Raw genomic sequence first — 22,467 nt, 5'->3', positions numbered from 1 at the left:
ATTTAAGTTTAAGAATAATTGGACTATGGTCTGAGATCCCCCGATTACCATGTTCAATGCTATCCACCCGTAATGCCAACTCACCCGACCCAAATATATAGTCTATTCTAGATAGAGATTGTCTAGTTGACGAGTGGCAGGTGTACCCTCTAACTTCCGGATGATTTATTCTCCATAAATCTAACCACCCGCTCCCGTTCATAAACAATGCTAATTGAGAGGGTTGTTGAGGTAAAGCGTCCCCTGGTGTTACGTCATCCAGTCTCAATCTATCCATGGATTGATTCATAACTAAGTTAAAGTCCCCCATACAAATAACTTTGGCTTCCGGATATTTTAAGGAAAAGCCTAGAGCCATACGGAGGATTGACACATTGGCAGGAGGAGGATTATAGATGCACAATAACACATACTCTCGTGAATTAATAAATGCATGCACAAAAACGAAGCGGCCCTCTGGATCACGTCTCGCCTCCCTGGCCTCCCACCTGACCTCCTTGTGTATCAGTAGAGAAACCCCTCTAGAGTAGCTAGTGTGGAATGTGTGCAAGGACCATTGTACCCACGGTTTCTGCATACATCGAACTGTGTCCCTTGTTAAATGTGTCTCTATTAGTGCCACAACATGAGGGTGATATTTTTTTATCTGCGAGAATACCTTAATTTTCTTTCGTGGGGTCTTTATACCTCGTATGTTCCAGGTCATACATATAATTTCAGCCCCCATGTTCACTCTTAAAGGGAAAGTGAATGCATATCATTACTATTCGGGTGTAGTTCAGCGGCATCGCACAGAGCAAAGAGTCAGCATTAGCGGCAACCATACCTAGTAAACAATCTAATCTAATACATAAAACCAAACTGAACAAAACTTGAACAATAGGGGAGTATATTTCCATACTCCCACAGTCAAATTGAAAAAGGGATACCCTCACTGGATTCAGTGTCCGGTATTGTTGACATTCCCTGCACCCAAACAAAGAGCTCTATCTATACTGCCATTAGTCAGGGAGTCCAGGTTAGGAGTTTTCCGCATTTGACCCCACACGGGACCGCAGCCACTCGATCGCCTCCGCTGGGTCTGTGAAAAATAAGGAGGAGCCCTTATAAACAATACGGAGCCGGGCCGGATAAAGCATAGAGTAGACGATGTTCCTCTCTCTAAGTTGCTTCTTGACATCCATAAATCGTGCCCGCTGCTTTTGAAGCTCCATGGAAAAATCTGGAAAGATCGAAATGGTAGCATTATCGAATTTAATGAGGCCCTTCTGTCGCGCCAAGCGGAGGATGGCGTCTCTGTCTCTACAATTAAGGAGACGCGCCAGAAAGGGTCGCGGAGGGGCTCCAGGAGGGAGAGGTCTCGTCGGGACCCTGTGGGCCCTCTCCACCGAAAATGTCGAGGAGAATCCATCTCCCAATGTAGACTTAAGCCATTCCTCCAGAAATTGCTCAGGCTGTTGGCCCTCTGACCGCTCCGGGAGACCTATGATACGGATATTATTGCGGCGCAGTCTATTTTCTAAGTCGTCTGCCTTTTGCTTCCAGGCATTCACGGATCCAGCAGCTTTATTCAGTTTAGCTTCCATAGGGGTGATAGTGTCCTCTATATGAGACACCCTCGTTTCAACCTCTGAGATACGCCCTCTCATAGCCTGCATGTCATGTCTCAGGCGCCCCACCTCGGTATGTACATCCTCTATTTTCTCCGTGAGAGATGATCTAGTGAGAGATATAGCTTGCATCAACTGCTCTGATGCCTGTTTAAGAGTCAGTTCATCCTCTCCTCTCTCCTCATTACCATCAGAGGGGCGACCTTTACGCTGAGATGGTGCGGGGTTATTTCTAAGACTGCGCACATTATCAGGGGGATCATCCTTGGCATATTTTTTTAATTTTTCAGCAGCTGCAGCTCCTCTAGGGTGCTGCATGGTGAGTGTTTACAAGAAGATTATGCAAAGCGACCTCAGGTGCAATTATGGGGAAGCTCAAAGTCACTTGTAGCACGCAGGCCGTGTAATTTCACAGTTACCCCCGGGGAAGCAGCTAAAAAGGGGTTAATCCCTGTAGTATTATGTCACTGGTAGGGAAAATGTCCACCCGACAGGGGGGCACAGGTCCCGCTTTTTCAGGGCACACACTGTACCACCCCTACTTCTTCAGGCGCCCATTCACCGCCCAGCGCCGCTGATGTGGTTAAAAGCGCAACTCCCTATCTGCCAGGGTGTGCGCTATATTAATGGCCGCTGCCCCAGGCACTTTCCAGCACCTATCAGTCCTCACCGCTCCTGCCTGCAAGCTTCCCGCCTCTCTCTCCAGCACCATCCACCGCCGTTACTTCTGAGGTGAGAGGAACCCAACAGAGAGCAGCGCTGTGATTCATGCGCCCTCCCTGCTCACACATGTAGGTGTCCCGCCGCTCTCACCAGCGCGGTCAGCCGCCGCCGCCTCCGGGATAACAGGGGGGTTCAGCTCCAGTAGTTGGCAGCACCGCGTCCTGTGCTCCCTGGCGCGTGCTCAGAAAATGGCCGCCGTCACCTGCGGGGATCTCCTGCCCGCTCCGGTTCCCGCGGCTCCCGACTCCACGGAGCTCTGCAGCGGTCTCCCAGAAGATCCAGGGGACTCTCTGGTATGTAGGGCTCAGGTTTGGGTTGGTACCGCTAGGTCCCGCTCAGTATTTATGGCAGATATGCCTCAGGATGTACGGAGCTCTCCTAAGATGCTTCCGTCTTCTTCGGCTACATAGCCACGCCCCCGTTCCAATTTGGCTTTACCTGTTGTACTCCACACAACTTGCACATGCTATACTGCATTATAAATTCATACACCATTAAAACCAAAAGCATAACTCATTATTCTGTTAGATGAAGAATTCCTTGAGGGGTGTAGTTTGTAAAATGGGTTCACTAGTGAGGTTTTTCTATTAATCTGGCAAATAACATTTTTGTGAAAGAATTGGAATATTTAATTTTCACATCCCCACCTTATAAACTTATGTGAAGCACATTTGTGGCCAAAAAGGTTATTACACCCCTATTTACATTTCTCTAGGGATACATACTCCAGACTATACTATAGACTGAGGTAATGTGTGAGAGGGTTTCTGCTGTTTTGTCACCTCAGCGGCTCTTCAAATGCGACATGGCATCCACAGTCTAGTTCAGCCAAAATTGCGCTATAAAGGTCAAATAGCACTCTTTCCCTTCCGAGCCCTACCATGCGCCCAAACAATAGTTTTCCACCACATATGAACTATCCGCCTACTCAGAATAAATTGCTTTAGAATTTGTGAGGTAATTTATTTTTTTCCCAATCCTGGCAACCCCTTTAAAATGTTATTATTTGTAGTATATATATTACTATGTTCTTGGGTGCCTTTTTAGAAGTATCTCTGAGGTTTTCCTTACTTGTGCTTTTTTCCTTGTTTTCTTTAAAGACTTCAAGAGAAATCAAGATTTCAGGTGCAATAGGACCTTGTATGTCTCTGAATGCCAAAGGATCCTGTGTTTCTGAAAATGTAAGTTTTTAGAGGCGTGCTCCTGTATAAAACAAAACAATAGGCATTTAAAAATGAAAAAAAAAGATTACATTCAATAGCATCTTACATGACTTCTTGTTTTTAACTACTGTATATCCATGCATAATAAAGCCATATAAAATTTGGAAGGGATCTACAGAGGGAGATATACCTAAAAATAAATTTAAAAGAAGACGGGCCCTATCTGAGCACAGTTAACAGTTTTATATTCTACATTTCTCTTAGCAGTGCAGTTGAGAGCTCTTGGAAGCTTTCCTGCATTAAGGCTCTCAGATGTTCACGGTTAGCTACTCCCATCTCCTGTATAAACTGGACGCTCACTAGCACTCATTGTCAGAGCAGCTTATGCTGCATGGCTGGAGGTTGTTGATTTTTGTTGCAGAAGGCGTTTGGTAGATTTATCTGTAAGTGTTGCTAGGTTTTGAGTGTGTGATAATTCTTTTTCTTCTCCTACTTCAACCCCATTCTTTACTCCCTAGTGCATTCCATTGTTTTCTGTGTGATTATATTTGTATGTTTGGTATTTTTCATAATCCCTGTTCGTATTACCTTGTTAGTCTGGTTGGTGTATTGCTGTACACTACTACTCCACTCATCATTGGGTGGGGGAAGGGTACAGACTGAGGGCAGATTCAGGAGCAAGGTATGTGGCCCCGGCATCTTCATCAGAAGTAATCCGGGAATAGGGTATGTCTCACGGTGCAGCACTGAGCTCAGACAGTTCATCGCAGTTCACTGTTAGAAATTACTCCCACTGAGGCAGAGGCCATTAATTGTGCAGAGTGGGAGTTGCAGGAGAGACTGAGGATTGCTGTCTCCATCGCGGGCAACGGAAGGCTCAGACTGCTTGGAGATCCGAGGAATGTGGGAGGGCAGCGAGGACTTGTGAGGTGAGGGGATTCCCCCATGTGGAATCTCGGTGTAGCGCAGTCGCAGCGCTCTGAGTGTTCTCTTCCCTCCCCTCCCCTCTTGGTCCGCGTACCTGCTCCAATTGTGCCGGAGCCTTGGCGGGTGCTCCCCGGCTGGTGATTGATCCTCATGGGGGAGTGTGGAAGCAGGGAGCTTGGCAGCCTTCCAGGAGCGGTCCACGTGTGCTGCAGTGAGTGGCTTGTGACCGGAGCGAGGGCACTCCGGCGGCTATCTTTATGAAAACAACCACAGCGCTTAACTCACTAAATCACATGGACTCGCTGACTGTGAAGTACTGCTGCCACCTAGTTCCCTTTCTGGAAATTGTGCCTGTTGCCTGAGCGTATCAGAGTGCTAGAACAAAAATTGAAGTAATGCGTACAAATGCAGTATTTGTAAGCCAAAACCAGGAGTGGGTGATAAATGCAGAAGTGATGCATATGTTTCTGTTATACGTTTCCTCTATTTGTAAAACTCCTGGTTTTGGCTTACAAATACTGGTGTAAAATACTGACCAAATACTGCTAGTGTGACGGCAGCCTAACTGTTATTAGTGATTCGGATTGATTGAAGAGAATATAAGAATTCTACCTATGCCTATACTTCAGTTTGAAGAAGTTTATGGTCATCTCTTGTTATATTTGTATGGCCACTACTGGTCAGTGATTCACAGTTTAATTGAAAATTCAGTAAAGAATCAGCATTGCACCTATACTCTACCGCTTTGGTTTGATCGGTGTGTTGTAGAGCTAGGCACTCCGGAAGTAAATATTATTCTGTGTCAAAATTTTCTTTGGAGTCTATATGGCATCACTTAAACTCCTTTCTGGGAACATTAGGGGACTGGAGTCTGCTAGGAAACTAAATATGGTGTTCTCCCAGATACGTAAAACACAAGCGCAGATATTATGTCTTCAAGAAACCCACTTGATACCAGACACTGTATTCAGAAAGAATAAACCTTGGATACAATGGCAGAAACATGCTACACACACGTCCTATTCTAGAGGGGTGGTCGTTATGGTACATAGATCGTTGAGATGGTCAGTTCAAATGATCAGAAGGGGCCCAGAAGGTAGATTTATTTTTATATAAGTATTTATAGATATGGAGACAGCAGCATCCTTTTAAGAAGGAGTTCTCCTGTTATACATCAGCTGTTCGCTGTTTATCCAGAATTGATCATGCATTTGGGAATAATGCGGTACTATCGGACCTACGTGAAATTGAATACCTTCCAAGAGTAGTATCCGACCATGCTCTATTGGCGGTTTGTCTCCATCTGGGTGGCCCTGAAAGGCCTAGGAGGCTCCACATGCATCCATTTTGGCTGCCTCTCATAGGGGAACAAGACTGAATAACAGACCAACTAGAGGTATTTATAACGGATCATTCTGATTTCCCCGATAAACTGGTGATGTGGGATACACTTAAAGTATACTTGAGGGGATGTGTCAGGTCAACATCTTCGTATATTAACTCCTTCACAACCTGTGACACAGCGTATGCGTCATGAAAGTCGGTGCCAATCCGACCTGCTGCGTCAGAGAATGATCACGTTCCTGCAGAACGGGTGTTGTGAATTCCGCTCGTGGGCTCCCTCCGGTGGTTGTAAGTGGCACTTTTGTGAGTTCTGCTCTTGGGCTCCCTCTTGTGGTTTCTAGTGGTATGGCTGCTCCTTGGAGTTAGCTGTCATCAGCTGCCTCCACTTATTGTCCGCTATTTAAGTCTGGCTCTTTATTCAGCCTGTGCCACTTGTCAATGTTCCTAGCTGGATTCACATCTCTGCTTGGATTCTCCTGGTTTCCTGACCAGTTCTGCAAAGATAAGTTCTGGCTTTGCTTATTTCAGTCCACATGTTGTGGACTTATTGTTCTGTGCATTCTATATTTGTCCAGTTGTCAGTATGGATTTTTTCTGTTAGCTGGAAGCTCTGGGAAGCAGATTTACCCTCCACACCTTTAGTCAGGTGTGGAGATTTTGTAAACTCTGTGTGGATTGTTTTGTAGTTTTTATACTGACCGCACAGTATCCTTTCCTGTCCTATCTATCAAGCTAGACTGGCCTCCTATGCTAAAATCTGATTTCATTTCTGCGTATGTTATTTTCCCCTCCTCTCACCGTCAATATTTGTGGGGGGCTATCTTTCCCTTGGGGATTTTCTCTGAGGCAAGATAGGTTTCCTGTTTCCATCTTTAGGGGAAGTTAGATCTTAGGCTGTGCCGAGGGGTCTAGGGAGCGTCAGGTACCCCCCACGGCTATTTTTAGTTGCGCTGCTAGGTTCAGGGTTTGCGGTCAGTACAGATACCACCTCCTTCAGAGCTTGTCTCATGTTGTTCCTAAACCACCAGATCATAACAACGGGTGAAAGGGTTAACTCAAATTTCACCTGACCTGCAGGGACAGGGGGAGTGGTACTTCAGCTCAGGGGGGTGGCTTTGCCCCTACGTGGCTAAGATCGCTCTGATTAGCTGTTTCACTTTCAACAGCCAGTCAGAGCAATTTGTAATATTTCACCTATGAAACTTGGTGAAATATTACAATCCAGCCATGGCTGATGCTGCAATATCATTGGCCACGGCTGGAGACCCCGATCTGCCCCCGCCACCGACTGACGGCAGAGATCTACCGCCGCCGTCAGTGTTTCCTACCCCTCCGTCTTGTCCTCCGCGCCCTCTTCTCCCCTCCGCCCTGTCCGATCCCACCCCCCCATACTTACCGAGTCCTGGTGTCCCTCCGTCTTCTCCTACGGGTGCTGCCATCTTCCGAAATGGTGGGCGCATGCACAGTGCGCCCGCCGAATCTGCCACTTGGCAGATTCATTCCAGGTAGATCTTTTGAATCTAGAATCGGAATTCCGATACCGATTCCCGATATGTTTAAGATATCGGGAATTGGTATCGGAATTCAGATTTAAGTGTAAAATAAAGAATTAAAATAAAAAATATCGCAATACTTACCCTCTGACGCGCCCTGGTACTAACCGGGAACCTTCCTTCCTTAGAATCAGCCTTCCAGGACCTTGCGGTGACGTCGCGGCTTGTGATTGGCCGCGCGGCCGCCCATGTGACCGCTCGCGCGACCAATCACAAGCCGCGACGTCACCGCGACGTCACCGAAGGTCCTGGAAGGGCTGATTCTTAGGAAGAAAGGCTGCCGGAAAGAAGCAAGGCGCGTCCGAGGGTGAGTATATACCTAATAGGAATATACTCACCCTCGGACGCGCCTTGCTTCTTTCCGGCAGCCTTCCTTCCTAAGAATCAGCCCTTCCAGGACCTTCGGTGACGTCGCGGCTTGTGATTGGTCGCGCGAGCGGTCACATGGGCGGCCGCGCGGCCAATCACAAGCCGCGACGTCACCGCGACGTCACCGTAAGGTCCTGGAAGGCTGATTCTAAGGAAGGAAGGTTCCCGGTTAGTACCAGGGCGCGTCAGAGGGTAAGTATTGCGACATTTTTTATTTTAATTCTTTATTTTACACTAAAATATGGATCGCAGGGCCTGAAGGAGAGTTTCCGCTCCTTCAGACCCTGCGAACCATGGAAACCCAATGCACTGCATTGGGTTTCAGGTTTCGGCCGACCCCGACCCCGACTTTTTTATAGGATCGGCCGATTTCACTCGACCCGACTTTTGAAAAAGTCGGGTTTCGTGAAACCCGACCCGATCCTATAAAAGTAAAGGTCGCTCAACCCTAATAGGTTCTATCACAGTGATCAATATAAAAAAAATAGTAAATACCCCCCCTCCTTATCACCTCCAAGGTAGGGAACATAATAAAATTAAGAAAATATATTTATTTTCATTTTTCCACTAAGGTTAGGGTTAGAATTAGGGTTATGGTTAGGGTTAGTGTTGCAATTAGGGTTAGGATTAGAATTAGGGTTAGGGTTGCAATTAGGGCTAGGGTTAGAATTAGGGTTAGAATTAGGGTTAGGGTTGGAATTAGGGTTAGGGTTGGAATTAGAGTTAGGGTTGGAATTAGAGTTAGAATTAGGCTTAGGTTTAGAATTAGGCTATGTGCACACTGTGCGGATTTGGATTTGTAGCAGTTTTCCATCACATTTACAGTTCCATGTAAACCTATGGAAAACCAAATCCGCTGTGCCTATGGTGCAGCATGTCAATTCTTTGTGTGGATTCACAGTGTTTTACACCTGTTCCTATATAGGAATCCACAGGTGAAATCCGCACAAAAAACACTGGAAATCCGCGGTAAATCCGATTTTTCAAAAACGGCACGGATAAATCCGCAATGTGGGCACATAGCCTTAGGGTTAGGGGTGGAATTAGCATTAGGGTTGGAATTAGGGTTAGAATTGGAATTAGGCTACTTTCACTACGTCGGGCCGACACATGGCGACGGCCCCGTACCGACGGACAGTGTGTTAATGTAGCACAACGGGGGCAACGGATGCAGTTTTTAACGCATCCGCTGCCCCATTGTAATGTCCGGGGAGGAGGGGGCGGAGTTTCCATCGCGCATGCGCGGTCGAAAATGGTGGACTCAACGCACAAAAAAAGTTACATGTAACTTTTTTTGTGCCAAGGGTCCGCCAAAACACGACACATCCGTGGCACGACGGATGCGACGTGTGGCCATACGTCGCAATGCGTTGCTAATGCAAGTCCATGGAGAAAAAACACATCCTGCGGGCAACTTTGCAGGATGCGTTTTTTCTCCAAAGAGACGCACTGCGACGGACATCACATGACACAAGTGTGAAAGTAGCCTTAGGGTTAAGATTAGGGATAGGGGTGTGTTGAGGTTCTGGTTAGGGTTATGGTTAGGGTTGGGATTAGGGTTAGGGGTGTGTTGGGGTTAGGGTTGTGGTTAGGGTTGTGTTGGGGTTAGGGTTGTGATTAGGGTCATGGTTAGAGTTGGGATTAGGGTTAGGGGTGTGTTGGTGTAAGTGTTTGAGTTAGAATTGAGGGGTTTCCACTGTTTAGGCACATCAGCGGGTCTCCAAACGCTACATGGCACCACCAATGATTCCAGCCAATCTTGCGTTCAAAAAGTCAAATGGTTCTCCCTCCCTTCTGAGCCCCGACGTGTGCCCAAACAGTGGTTTACCCCCACATATGGGGTATCGGCGTACTCAGGTCAAACTGGACAACAACTTTTGGGGTCCAATTTCTCCTGTTACCTTTGTGAAAATAAAAAATTGCGGGCTAAAAATATCATTTTTGATGAAAGAAAAATTATTTTTTATTTTCACGGCTCTGCGTTATAAACCTCTGTGAAGCACTTGGGGGTTTAAAGTGCTCACTATGCATCTAGATAAGGTCCTTGGGGGACACTTGTGGGGGAGCTCCAATGTTTAGGCACACAGGGGCTCTCCAAATGCGACATGGTGTCCTCTAAAGATTGGAGCCAATTTTTCATTCAAAAAGTCAAATGGCGCTCCTTCCCTTCCGAGCCCTGTCGTGCACCAAAACAGCGGTTCCCCCCCACATATGGGGTATCGGCGTACTCAGGACAAATTGGACAACAACTTTCGGGGTCCAGTTTCTCCTTTTACCTTTGGGAAAATAAAAAAAATGTTACTAAAAGATCATTTTTGGGACTAAAAAGTTAAATGTTCATTTTTTCCTTCCATGTTGCTTCTGCTGCTGTGAAGCACCTGAAGGATTAATAAACCTTTTGAATGTGGTTTTGAGCACCTTGAGGGGTGCAGTTTTTAGAATGGTGTCACTTTTGGGTATTTTCACCCATATAGATCCCTCAAACTGACTTCAAATGGTGGTCCCTAAAAAAAATGGTTTTGTAAATTTTGTTGTAAAAATGAAAAATGGCTGGTCAAATTTTAACCCTCATAACTTTCTAGCAAAAAAAAAATTTTGTTTCCAAATATGTGATGATGTAAAGTTGACATGTAGGAAATGTTATTTATTAACTATTTTGTGTCACATAACTCTCTGGTTTAACAGAATAAAAATTCAAAAATTGCGAAATTTTCAAAATTTTCGCCAAATTTCCGTATTTTTTCACAAATAAAAGCAAAAATGATCGACCTAAATATACCACTAATATGAAGCCCAATATGTCATGAAAAAATATTCTCAGAATCGCTAGGATCCGTTGAAGCGTTCCTGAGTTATTACCTCATAAAGGGACACTGGTCAGAATTGCAAAATATGGCCAGGTCATTAAAGGGACTCTGTCACCTGAATTTGTAGGGAACAATCTTCAGCCGCTGGCTGCATGCTGGCTGCAATATTGGATTGAAGTTAATTCTCTGTCCTCCGTAGTACATGCCTGCACAAGTCAACCCCGCCCCTGTGGCTGAAGATTGTTCCCTCCAAATTCAGGTGACAGAGTCCCTTTAAGGTCAAAATAGGCTGGGTCATGAAGGGGGTTAAACAGGAATCCTATATTGGGGAACAGAAAATTGCTGAGGAATGTAAATCGTTGGAAGCCGAGTATGTTAAAGGGCCACTGTCACCCCCTCCAGCCGTTATAAACTAAAAGAGCCACCTTGTGCAGCAGTAATGCTGCATTCTAACAAGGTGGCTCTTTTAGTTTTGTGTTCATGTATTACTAAAATAAAGCGCTTTGAAACTTTTCAAAAATACCTGTCTTTGTACCTGGAGGCGGGTCTGAAGCCTCCTCTGTGAAGCGCCCAACTGCCGTCACTCATCTCTTCTGGGGCGATGGTCGCTGCCCCCTGCGTGCTGTTCTTCTTAAATCCGGCGCCTGTGCTGTGCGTGCCTGCCTGGGGCAGGCGCATTAGGAATTGGCAGTCATAGCTCAGATGCCGGGTTTTGACTGCGCCTGTGCGGGCAGTGCGGCCACCCTGTTACTGAATCCCCGCCCCGCACCGTGTTATGCATTATGCACAGAGCGGGGCTCTCTTTTAATCAGATAAGCAACCAATTGTATGCAAAATATACTTTGTCTAGCACTGTTAACAGACAAATCCTCCCAAGAAATTAGTGCAAAAAGACGATATAAAATTAATTATTTTATTGAAAATTAGATAAAATAAAAATATATATCAATTATAAAAATTAGTCAATATCACAGCTGATGGAAGCACATACAATGATAAGTATAAAGGTATAAGAACATATAACTAATGTATAAATATAATACTGCCAGGCGATACAAAAATATATATAAAAGACTGTAAGCAGCAAAACACAAAGCCCTCAAGAACATATATATAGTAAAAAATATAAAATATAGAATATTTTATTATATATATATATATATCTACACAGCAGCACAAAATTATTATTACCAAACAATGTATATAGAACAAAGTGCATAAGTGCTGTGCAAAAAAACACATATAACAAAAAATATATCCAGAAAATACATATAAGGTGCCACAAAAATGGAAACAATAAATATTTGAAAAAAGTTTTTTGACATAAAGTGCAATAATATGTGCAATGTTGCAAAATCTAGGAAAACCGCAAAAAAAAAAAAAAAAAATTATTACTAAGGTGCAAAAGTGCTAAAAAGCATGTTCCATTGAAGGGCAACCTATACAAGATACTCCGAGAGTGTTATATACTGTTGGAGATATATAAAATGTAACACAATCACTGTAACTAGTTACAATAAAGAGACCATCTACTATTTTATATTTTTTACTATATATATGTTCTTGAGGGCTTTGTGTTTTGCTGCTTACAGTCTTTTATATATATTTTTGTATCGCCTGGCAGTATTATATTTATACATTAGTTATATGTTCTTATACCTTTATACTTATCATTGTATGTGCTTCCATCAGCTGTGATATTGACTAATTTTTATAATTGATATATATTTTTATTTTATCTAATTTTCAATAAAATAATTAATTTTATATCGTCTTTTTGCACTAATTTCTTGGGAGGATTTGAAGGTGGCTCTTTTAGTTTATAACGGCTGCAGGGGGGTGACAGTGGCCCTTTAATAACCCCTCTGATAACTCTTTACATAGATGGTTTGGGAAGGGGAGGGAATATCTGATATGTTTACAGGATAAAGCCCAGAGAAAATTCTTTTTTACTAAACACACCTATTTCGAATTAGGTAACCAATCAAGTAAATTTTTAGCATATATAGTCCAACAAAATCAAATGTCCCCATCCATTCTGTCCAGTAATATGAGGGAGGGAACTCCCCTACTCAAATCTGACCAGAGTGCAAACAGATTTGAAGAATATTTTAGAGAATTATATAGTTCCCAGCTGAACCATACTATAGAAGAAATTAATGAGTATTTTGGCCATGTACAATTTCCTAAACGTTCTTGTCAGGATTGAGCGTTCCTGGAAAGGGATATTACTTTGGAGGAAATTCGGGAAGCGGCCTCTTTCTAGTGGGAAAACTCCGGGACCTGATGGTATGCCCATAGAACTACATAAAAGATATCTAGATCAAATAGGGCTGGTTTTGCTGCAGACTCTTTCTGAGGCGCTTGCAAGACACTCGCTCCCCCAATCCTTTTATGATGCCACTATTGTGGTAATTCCAAAGCCAGATAAGCCTCCTGAGGAGTGTGGCTGATATCACCCCATATCTTTACTCAATACTGATTATAAAATTCTTACAAAACTTATGCTAACGGACTGAAAACAGTAATACTAAGTATTATACACGAAGATCAATCTGGCTTTATGCCACGAAGGTCCACCTCCTCTAATATTAAGGCCGAGACGCTTACCTGCCCAGGCCTCAAAACAAATTCTCTAACAGGGCGCAGTGGACCCAATTAAAGATGGCAGCTACACAGGTACAGTAATACCGATGAGACAGCCAGCCTACAATCAGGGATTGGACGTTTGGTACACCAGTGCACAAAAGGATACAGTCTGTATGCGGCAATGTTCACACACAGGAGATAGACCATCTGGCGCACAGGCTATTAATGACATCCTACTCTAACATCAAAACCACGAAAAGAGGACTTGAAAATGCTCCAAAAATGGCCTCTGTTCACACAGGATGCATTTTAGTGGTTTTGATGTTAGAGTAGGATTCACAAGTGTGAGGACCTGTGATGTGGGTTGTGAGCTTCCGTATTTTTGCCAGAATATCAACTAATACCTCACATATATTGCTATGTGCTTGCAGTTTATATCTTTCCAGGGTGCAGTTGGGCCCAGATGGCTCTGTAAACTGTGGCCCCTGTTCACACAGAATGCATTTTAGTTAGTACTGGGCAGCCCGCCTGATCTAAGAGTATGGGCATCATTAATAGGCTGTGAGCCAGATGCTCTGCATCTCCTGTGTGTGAACATTGCCGCATACAGACTGTATCTTTTTGTGCACTGGTGTACCAAACGGCCAATCCCTATTGTAGGCTGGCTGTCTCCTCGGTATTACTGCACCTGTGTAGCCGCCATCTTTAAATGGGTCTACTACGCCCTGTTAGTGCATTTGTTTTGAGGCCTGGGCAGGTAAGCGTCTCTGCCTTTTTCTTAGTGTTTTTTATAGATTTAGAGTGGAAATTTTTGCTACATGTACTTCTGAAATTTTTTTTTTCTTACAAATTTTGTAAATGGATTGAATTACTTTATTGCAAGCCGAGAGCAAATATACCGTACTTGTAAATGACATATTATCGGAGCATTTTGATCCTGGCAGAGAAACTAGACGGGGCTGCCCACTATCCCCAATGCTCTTTGCCCTCGCGATTTAACTGATTGAACTTAGGATTCAACAAGATTTTTTGGTAGAGGGAATTAATATGAACTCTAGGGTGGATAAGGTGGGACTGTAATGCTGATGACCTGGTACTTTTCCTGGATAATATAGAACAATCTCTTCCAAGAGCAATTGATCTTATCAATTGTTTCGGAGAACTGTCGGGTCTTAAAATTAATTGCAGTAAATCTGCAGTTATGTCGCTAGTAGATAATATAACAGTACCTGTGTTTTTTGGTTTACAGGTATTACAAAAATTTAAGTATTTATGTATCATAATTAATCAAATTCCGATTGGTAACCTTAAAGGGACTCTGTCACCTGAATTTGGCGGGACTGGTTTTGGGTCATATGGGCGGAGTTTTTGGGTGTTTGATTCACCCTTTCCTTACCCGCTGGCTGCATGCTGGCTGCAATATTGGATTGAAGTTCATTCTCTGTCCTCCATAGTACACGCCTGCGCAAAGCAATCTCGCCTTGTGCAGGCGTGTACTATGGAGGACAGAGAATGAACTTCAATCCAATATTGCAGTCAGCATGCAGCCAGCGGGTAAGGAAAGGGTGAATCAAACACCCGAAAACTCCGCCCATATGACCCAAAACCAGTCCCGCCAAATTCAGGTGACAGGTTCCCTTTAAGGATAATATATACCCCTTGAAGATATGATGAGGAAAAAATTTGAGGTGTGGTCCCGACTTCCCCTGTCTGTAGCGGGCAGAATTGGATTAATTAACATGATAATCCTCCAAAGTGTTTATATATGCTGGAACATACATCAATTAGGGTCCCTAAGTGTTTCTTTAGTAAAATGCATAGCATGATGACAAAGTTTATATGGGGCTCATCTAGACCTAAATTAAGTATTGGATCCATGCAGAGGCCCAAAAACCAGGGTGGATTTGCGGTGCCCGACCTTTTCTTGTATTATGTAGCTCGTCAATTACGCTACTTAAAGGGAACCTGTCACCCCCAAAATCGAAGGTGAGCTAAGCCCACAGGCATCAGGGGCTTATCTACAGCATTCTGTAATGTTGTAGATAAGCCCCCGATATATCCTGAAAGATGAGAAAAAGAGGTTAGATTATACTCACCTGGGCGGGCGGTCCGATTCGATGGACGTCGCGGTCCGATCCGGGGCCTCCCATCTTCATAGGATGACGTCCTCTTCCTGTCTTCACGCTGCGGCTCCAGCGCAGGCGTACTTTGTCTGCCCTGTTGAGGACAGAGCAAAGTACTGCAGTGCGCAGGCACCGGGCCTCTCTGACCTTTCCATTATGATAGAATATTTCTCCAAGAGGTTCTGTTTATGGCTAGAAAAGCGATAGCATTGAGGTGGATGGGGGAGAAAACGCCTTTGATTAATCAATGGAAAAAAACTAGTGAACGATATGATTCCATATGAGAACATATTATATAGAAACAGAGGATGTCCCCGGAAGTTCCATAGGATTTGGGAAAGGTGGTGTGATTCACCCTTGACACACCCAACCCCTGGTGCCATGGTTTCCTCAATCTCGCGATATGGCTCCTGAAGTGTATCCCTTCCAGAATAGGGAGGTGATGCTGTGTATGAACTTGGGAATATATTTCTATTATAACCTGACCAAGGCGATGTGCACACGTTGCGGATTAGGCTTAGGAATTTCTGGTGCGGATTCTGCCTCTCCTGGCAGAAAACGCACCTGCGTTTTTTTGTGCGGTTCCGCAGCATTTTTTTGTGCGTTTTTGCTGCGGTTTTCTTGCGGATTTGCTGCTTTTTTTACCCCTGCGGTTTTCTATAATGGAATGGGTACAAAAACACTGCAGATTCACAAAAAAGAAGTGACATGCTACTTCTTTTAAACCGCAGCATTTCCGCAGCAGATTTTCCGCAAAGTATGCACAACATTTTTTTTTTCTCATTGATTTACATTGTACTGTAAATCAGTTGCGGATCTGCAGCGTTTCTGCACTTCAAAAAACGCTGCGGATCCGCAGAGAATCCGCAACGTGTGCACATACCCTTAGTGTGAACTCTAAATTCTGATAAAGAACCTGCTGATCTGACGGTGCAATGCTTTGTAAAATACATCATGTTAAATGCTATGTTTTATTTGTTTTATTTGTTTACTCTATTACTGGGAGTGTAATATCATATCTGTGTCACTGTGAATGATGATTGTATGAATTATTCTGACTTCACACTGCATTGTTATATGCTTGATGTATTTATGGAATCTTTCAATAAAAAGAGTTTTATAAAAAAGAAATTACTCCCACCGAACTTCCTTGAGGCTTTTTTTCTGTGTTAGCGGGGATCTCACTGAGGTCACTGCAGTTCAGGGACCCGGCAGGGAACGCAGCATTAGTGACTGGCGGTAATCTCAATTACGTCACCGCTAGTCACTGATGCTGTGCTCTCATCAGCTTATTTTCCCATTGGTTCTCAGCGTGGACTGTTGCATCTTGGCAACGTCCAGGTTGAAAACTGTTTATCCCCAGACTGATTATGGCATGGGACAGAACAATGGACAGGTAAGGATGGTTGTTTTTTATCTTTGTTTTATTACAGGAGACGATGACTTTAATGGAATGGGCGATGAAGTGAGTCTAGTTTAATTTAGAATCATTAAGGCCTCTTTCACACGTCCAGATATTTCAGGTACCGGAGAAATCGGTACCGGAATTGTCCGTGTGTCCGCCCGTGTGCCGACTGAGGACCACACGGACCGTGCAGGAGACAGCGCTACAGTCCCCTGCTTTTGGGGCTGAAGCCGGCCTTCATTCCTTCTCCCCAGCAGCGTTCGCTGGAGAGAACGAATGAAAAATCAAGTTTTTTTTTTTGATGAATATGCGCATATTCATCACTGTAATGAGCGGTACCATGTGACTGCTCACACAGGACCTGCTGCCGGCGCTGAGAACATACATCGCAGGAGCTGGGTGAGTATTTCCCGGCAAGCGGGGGTGGGGGGGTAGGGGCGCACAGAGGATGGAAGGCCGGTGGTGACTCACAAACTTTATTTTTAAGGGGAAAAAAAAAACCTTGATTTTTCATTCCTTCTCTCCAGTGAACGCTGCTGGGGAGGAGGAATGATTGGCTTCAGCACCACACGCAGGGGGGACAGCGCTTACTGTAGCACTGTCTCTCCTGCGGGCGGTACGTGCACACGGAGGAGAGTGCACATTGTTCTCCGTGTGCACGTGTGCGCCACGTATTGCGGTACGTGCTGCCGGCGAAAAGCGGACATGTCTCCGTGTTTTGCACACGGACACACGGTCCGTGAAAACACGGAGACATGTGCATAGACCCATTCATTTGAATAGGTCTACGTGTGTCAGTGTCTCCGGTACGTGAGAAAACTGTCAGTACAGGTACCGGAGACACTGACATGTGAAAGAGGCCTAAAGGAGTATGTTTCATTCTGTGAATTAACCCCTTTCTGACTTTAGACGTAATAATACGTCCATGTGACCTGGGTCTAGCTGACCAGGGACGTATTATTATGTCTACTAAATCGCATGCGCACACGGGTGGTGTGCGGGTGATCGCTGCCGGGTGTCAGCTGATTATGACAGCTGACACATGGCACTTAGTGCCAGGAGCAGTCACAAATCACTCCCAGTACTTTAACCCCCAAAATGCTGCGATCGAACGAGATTGCAGCATTTCGGGAGCTTGCAGAGGGCTGACAGCCCCTCTGCCTTTGGATCGGAGACCCCGCTACGTGATGAAACACGCTGATCATCTCCATGCTGTAGACACGATCAGCCTGCAAAAAATGATAGTCCCATAGTGGGACAAAGTAAAAAAGTTAAAAACATTTTTTTTAAATATTTGTAAAAATATTTTAAAAGAATCAAAAATAATGAAAAGTCAAGATATTCTATCTTTAAATATTTGAATGAAAAAAATCTAAACAATAAGGCTATGTGCACACGTTCAGGATTTATTGCAGAAATTTCCTGAGAAAAACCTGAGATTTTCTGCAAGAAATCTGCATGCGTTTTTTGCGCATATTTGGTGCATTTTTACATTTCCCAATGCATTATATAGTGGGAAATCCGCAAAAAACCCGCAAAATTAATGAACATGCTGCGTTTTTACCGCGATGCGTTTTTTTTCACGGAAAAAAACGCATCATGTGCACAAAAATTGCGGAATTCTTTCTAAATGATGGGATGCATAATGTATGCTGTTTTTTTGCGGTTTTATATAGTTTTGATAGCGAAAAAACGCGAAAAATCAGCAACGTGTGCACACAGCCTTAAAGTACAGTATTTTCTGGTGTATAAGACGACTGGGTGTATAACACGACCCCCAACTTTTCCAGTTAAAATATAGAGTTTGGGATATACTCGCCGTATAAGACTACACCTCTGTCAACGCACATACGGAAAATATAAAAAAATATCAGATTTGATTTCAGTATGGTAATTTTAATTCAAATGCTTATGACACGCAGGTACTCAGGTACTTAGCAGGAAAACTGTCACTTATAACCATAAGTCTGTTTATCATCAAGCATGTATATTAAAACAGTGCAAGTGGATTAAACTTTTCCTAGTTCACTCTAAGGCTACTTTCACATTAGCGTTTTTTTCAATACGTCGCAATGCATCGTTTAGGGGAAAAAACGCATCCTGCAAAGTTGTCTGCAGGATGCGTTTTTGCCCCATAAACTAACATTAGCGACGCATTGACACACGTCGCAACTGTCGTGCGACGGTTGCGCCGTGTTGTGGTGGTCCACCGGGAGCAAAAAACATTACATGTAGCGTTTTTTGCTGCCGACGGTCTGCTGTTTCCGACCGCGCATGCGCGGCCGGAACTCCGCCCCACCTCCCCGCACTTCACAATGGGGCAGCGGATGTGCTGGAAAAATGCATCCGCTACCCCCGTTGTGCGGCGCTTTCGCTGCTTGCGTCGGTGCACCGCAACGTCGCATAGCGACGTGCGGTGCACGGCGCAAGTGTGAAAGTAGCCTAAAGCTGAAAGGAAGGATAAGACAATAAACCCATGGGAGCTGCCATGCTGTTTGTTTTCTAAGCTGTCAACCAAACTGGAACTGATAATGATAGGAGGAAGATAACAAACAATAGAGAGAGAGCAAGTGGAGCAAGTCCCTTTTAGAAATGCCCATCATAACTGCAAGCTACAGTATTTTTACAGGTTTTGGCTATGTGCACACGTTGCAGATTAGGCTTAGGAATTTCTGTTGCGGATTCTGCCTCTCCTGGCAGAAAACGCATCTGCGGTTCCGCAGCGTTTTTTGTGCGTTTTTGCTGCGGTTTTCTTGCGGATTTGCTGCGTTTTTTACCCCTGCGGTTTTCTATAATGGAATGGGTACAAAAATGCTGCAGATTCACAAAAAAGAAGTGACATGCTACTTCTTTTAAACCACAGCGTTTCCGCAGCGGATTTTCCGCAAAGTGTGCACAACATTTTTTTTTTCTCATTGATTTACATTGTACTGTAAATCAATTGCGGATCTGCAGCGTTTCTGCACCTCAGAAAACGCTGCGGATCCGCAGAGAATCCGCAACGTGTGCACATACCCTTTGCTGTCGTGACAGTTTCCCTTTAAAAGCCTTCAAAATCCTCCTGTTCGTCATCTGATATCATAAGTACGTCAATGACATCTTGTGATACATCTGTAAGGCAGTCATCGTATGGATCGAATTCCGTATCAAATGGTGTGGGCTCAGCTTTGGCTTCCTCCTCATCTTGCCACATGTAGTTGTCCTCCATACCATCTAATGAATTTGATATGCCACACTTCTTGAAAGACTTGATTACTGTTTCTGCATCAATATCATTCTAGGCTTTTATGACAAACTTGCACAAAACATCCAACTGTGGAGCACGCATGTTTCCTCCTTTTGTGAATGACTTTTCGCCGCTAACCATCCATTCATTCCACTGTTCTCAAATGCGATCTTTAAATGGCTTGTTTAGGCACACATCCAGTGGCTGTACCAACGATGTCAATCCTGCAGGAATAACTGCTGCTTGTGTGTTTAGGGTATGTGCACACATAGAGAGCTCCACTGCGGATTTTTCCGCAGCGGATTTGATAAATCCGCAGTGCAAAACCGCTGCGTTTTTCCTGTGGATTTATCGCGTTTTCTATTGCGGATTCCGCTGCGGATTTACATCTGCAGTTTTCTATTTCTATTCGTTTCCCATAGGTTTACATTGTACTGTAAACTCATGGGAAACTGCTGCAGACCCGCAGCTGCGGAAATGCTGCGGATCCGCAGCAAAATCCGCATCGTGTGCACATACCCTTAGTCTTGCAAGCCTTTGCTTGGTGCTGGGTGTTAAATGAGCCCTGAACATATCCCACACCAGTAGACTACATCCACCTGGTCGCCTGCTCCATACATTATCAAGCCATAGCTTTACACCTTCCTCATCCATCCAGCCTTTTTTCATTCACATGTACAAAACAACCAACAGGGAACTTGAGTTTTGGCATTGTTTTTCTTTTAAAAATTATCATTGGTCTCAGTTTGCCGCCATCAGCTGTGCATCCTAATACCACTGTAAAACTGGACTTCTCATGCCCCGTTGTTTTAATTAAAATAGTTTTTTCACCTTTTTGATGGACAGTTTTATTTCCAACCATATCAAAATTCATTGGAGTTTCATCCATATTTCCAATACTACTTAACGGATAGCCATGTTTAGTGCGCTGTTGTATTACGTATCGATGGAAACTATTTACTTTGCTATCAAGATCTGCAGGTAATTTTTGGGCAATTTTCGTCTTTTGTCTCAGTACCATGTTATGCCTTGCCATGAATCTAGTACACCAGGATACAGTGGCCTTAAAGCTGTTGCTGTGATCTGGGTTAGATTAGGCTCACTGAAGTGCAAACAAACGTATTTTATCTTGTGTCACTACATAACCGTTTTGGCAATGCTCATTTACCATGTCTGCTACATGTTTTTTCAAGTTCTGGCAAATGTGGGGTGCCTCTTCTTAATGCACACTTTCTTCTTGCTGGTGGAGCCATGATGGGGTTTTGACTGCTGGACATTTGTATACCGGTACTGTACTGTATGTACTGGTGAACATGTAAAGATACTGGTGATGTACTGGTATCAAGTGTACAACAACCATCCAACCAGTGGTTGTTGTATACAAATCCTGCTTGCGTTGGTCAGCTCTCCCTGAATGCCCAGCCCTCCTTGTCCCCAAGACTATCAGAGTGTATCCCTCTGGCCCGCCCTTGTACCTATTACTGGTACCTCCAGAGAGCGCTGTGCCCAGAAAAACACACCTCTTTCACCCGTCTGGCCCGCCCTTGTACCTCTGCCTCTCGCCTCTCTAGCTTCTGAAGACTGAACAGTGACAAGGTGAGGGGCGCAGTGAAACAGCGCAGGCGCGCATGTGCGAAATCCGAGAGGCAGAGAAGATAATAAGATACAAAGGCGGGCCAGACGGGTGAAAGAGGCCTATCTTCTGGGCACAGCGCTGCTCTCTCACTGTTTTCCATACCCCGTAATGCCTGCAGCTTGCTTCACCATCCGGTAAGGTGCCCCGTCACCTCTTCATCTGGACCGCTCCCCCCACCATATGCGCCGACCGCCGTATAAGGTGAACGCTGACCGCAGAGTGCTCCACAACCGCCGTATAAGGCGACACCGGCGAATAAGACGACCCCCGACTTTTTTGAAGATTTTCAGGGGTTAAAAAGTCGTCTTATACACCAGAAAATACCGCGTCCGCAACAACTCGACCTATAACACTGTCCCACTACTCAACCCCTTTCGTGAACACCATCAAAAAATAAAAAACAAGGCAAAAAACAATGCTTTATCATCATAACGCTGAACAAAATGTGTAATAAAACGCAATCAAAAAGACGGATATAAATAAAAATGGTACCACTGAAAACGTCATCTTGTCCCTCAAAAAAAAAGCTGCCATACATCTCAATCAGAGAAAAAGTAAAAAAGTTATAGCTCTCATAATAAAGCGATGCAAAAATAATTATTTTGTCTATAAAATAGTTTTTATTGTGCAAAAGCACCAAAACATAAAAAAAAGATGTAAATGGGGTATCGCTCCCCCCCCCCGCAAAAAAACCCTGAATTGCTGGTTTTAGTTCACTCTGCCTCCCAAAAATAGAAAGCGATCAAAAAGTGTCATGTGCCCGAAAATGGTACCAATAAAAACATCAACTCATCCCGCCCAAAAAAAAAAAACAAGCCATCACATGACTCTGTGGGCCAAAATATGGAATAATTATAGCTATCAAAATATGATGATGCAGTTACTATTTTTTTTTTCAATAAAAAGAGACTTTTAGTGTGTGACAGAACCCAAACATAAAACCCCCCAATGTAAAACTGGTATTACTGTAATCGCACTGACCCGAAGAATAA

At 44.2% G+C, this 22,467-nt stretch overlaps 1 protein-coding gene across 1 annotated transcript in view; it reads left to right on the top strand.

The window, feature by feature from the left end:
* The window catches only part of LOC138642474 (protein transport protein Sec23A), a 354,941-nt gene that overhangs the window by 117,145 nt on the left and 215,329 nt on the right, over window positions 1-22,467 (top strand). Inside the window, exon 11 of the mRNA XM_069730653.1 lies at window positions 3,434-3,514. Coding sequence (XP_069586754.1) covers window positions 3,434-3,514 — 81 coding nt within the window. The remainder of the gene's footprint in view (window positions 1-3,433; window positions 3,515-22,467) is intronic.

This window comes from Ranitomeya imitator, chromosome 1 (assembly GCF_032444005.1).
Source record: "Ranitomeya imitator isolate aRanImi1 chromosome 1, aRanImi1.pri, whole genome shotgun sequence".
Taxonomy (NCBI): Eukaryota; Metazoa; Chordata; class Amphibia; order Anura; family Dendrobatidae; genus Ranitomeya; species Ranitomeya imitator.
The sequence above is the reverse complement of the archived record's forward strand: the minus strand, read 5'-3'. Positions and strand labels throughout refer to the sequence as shown.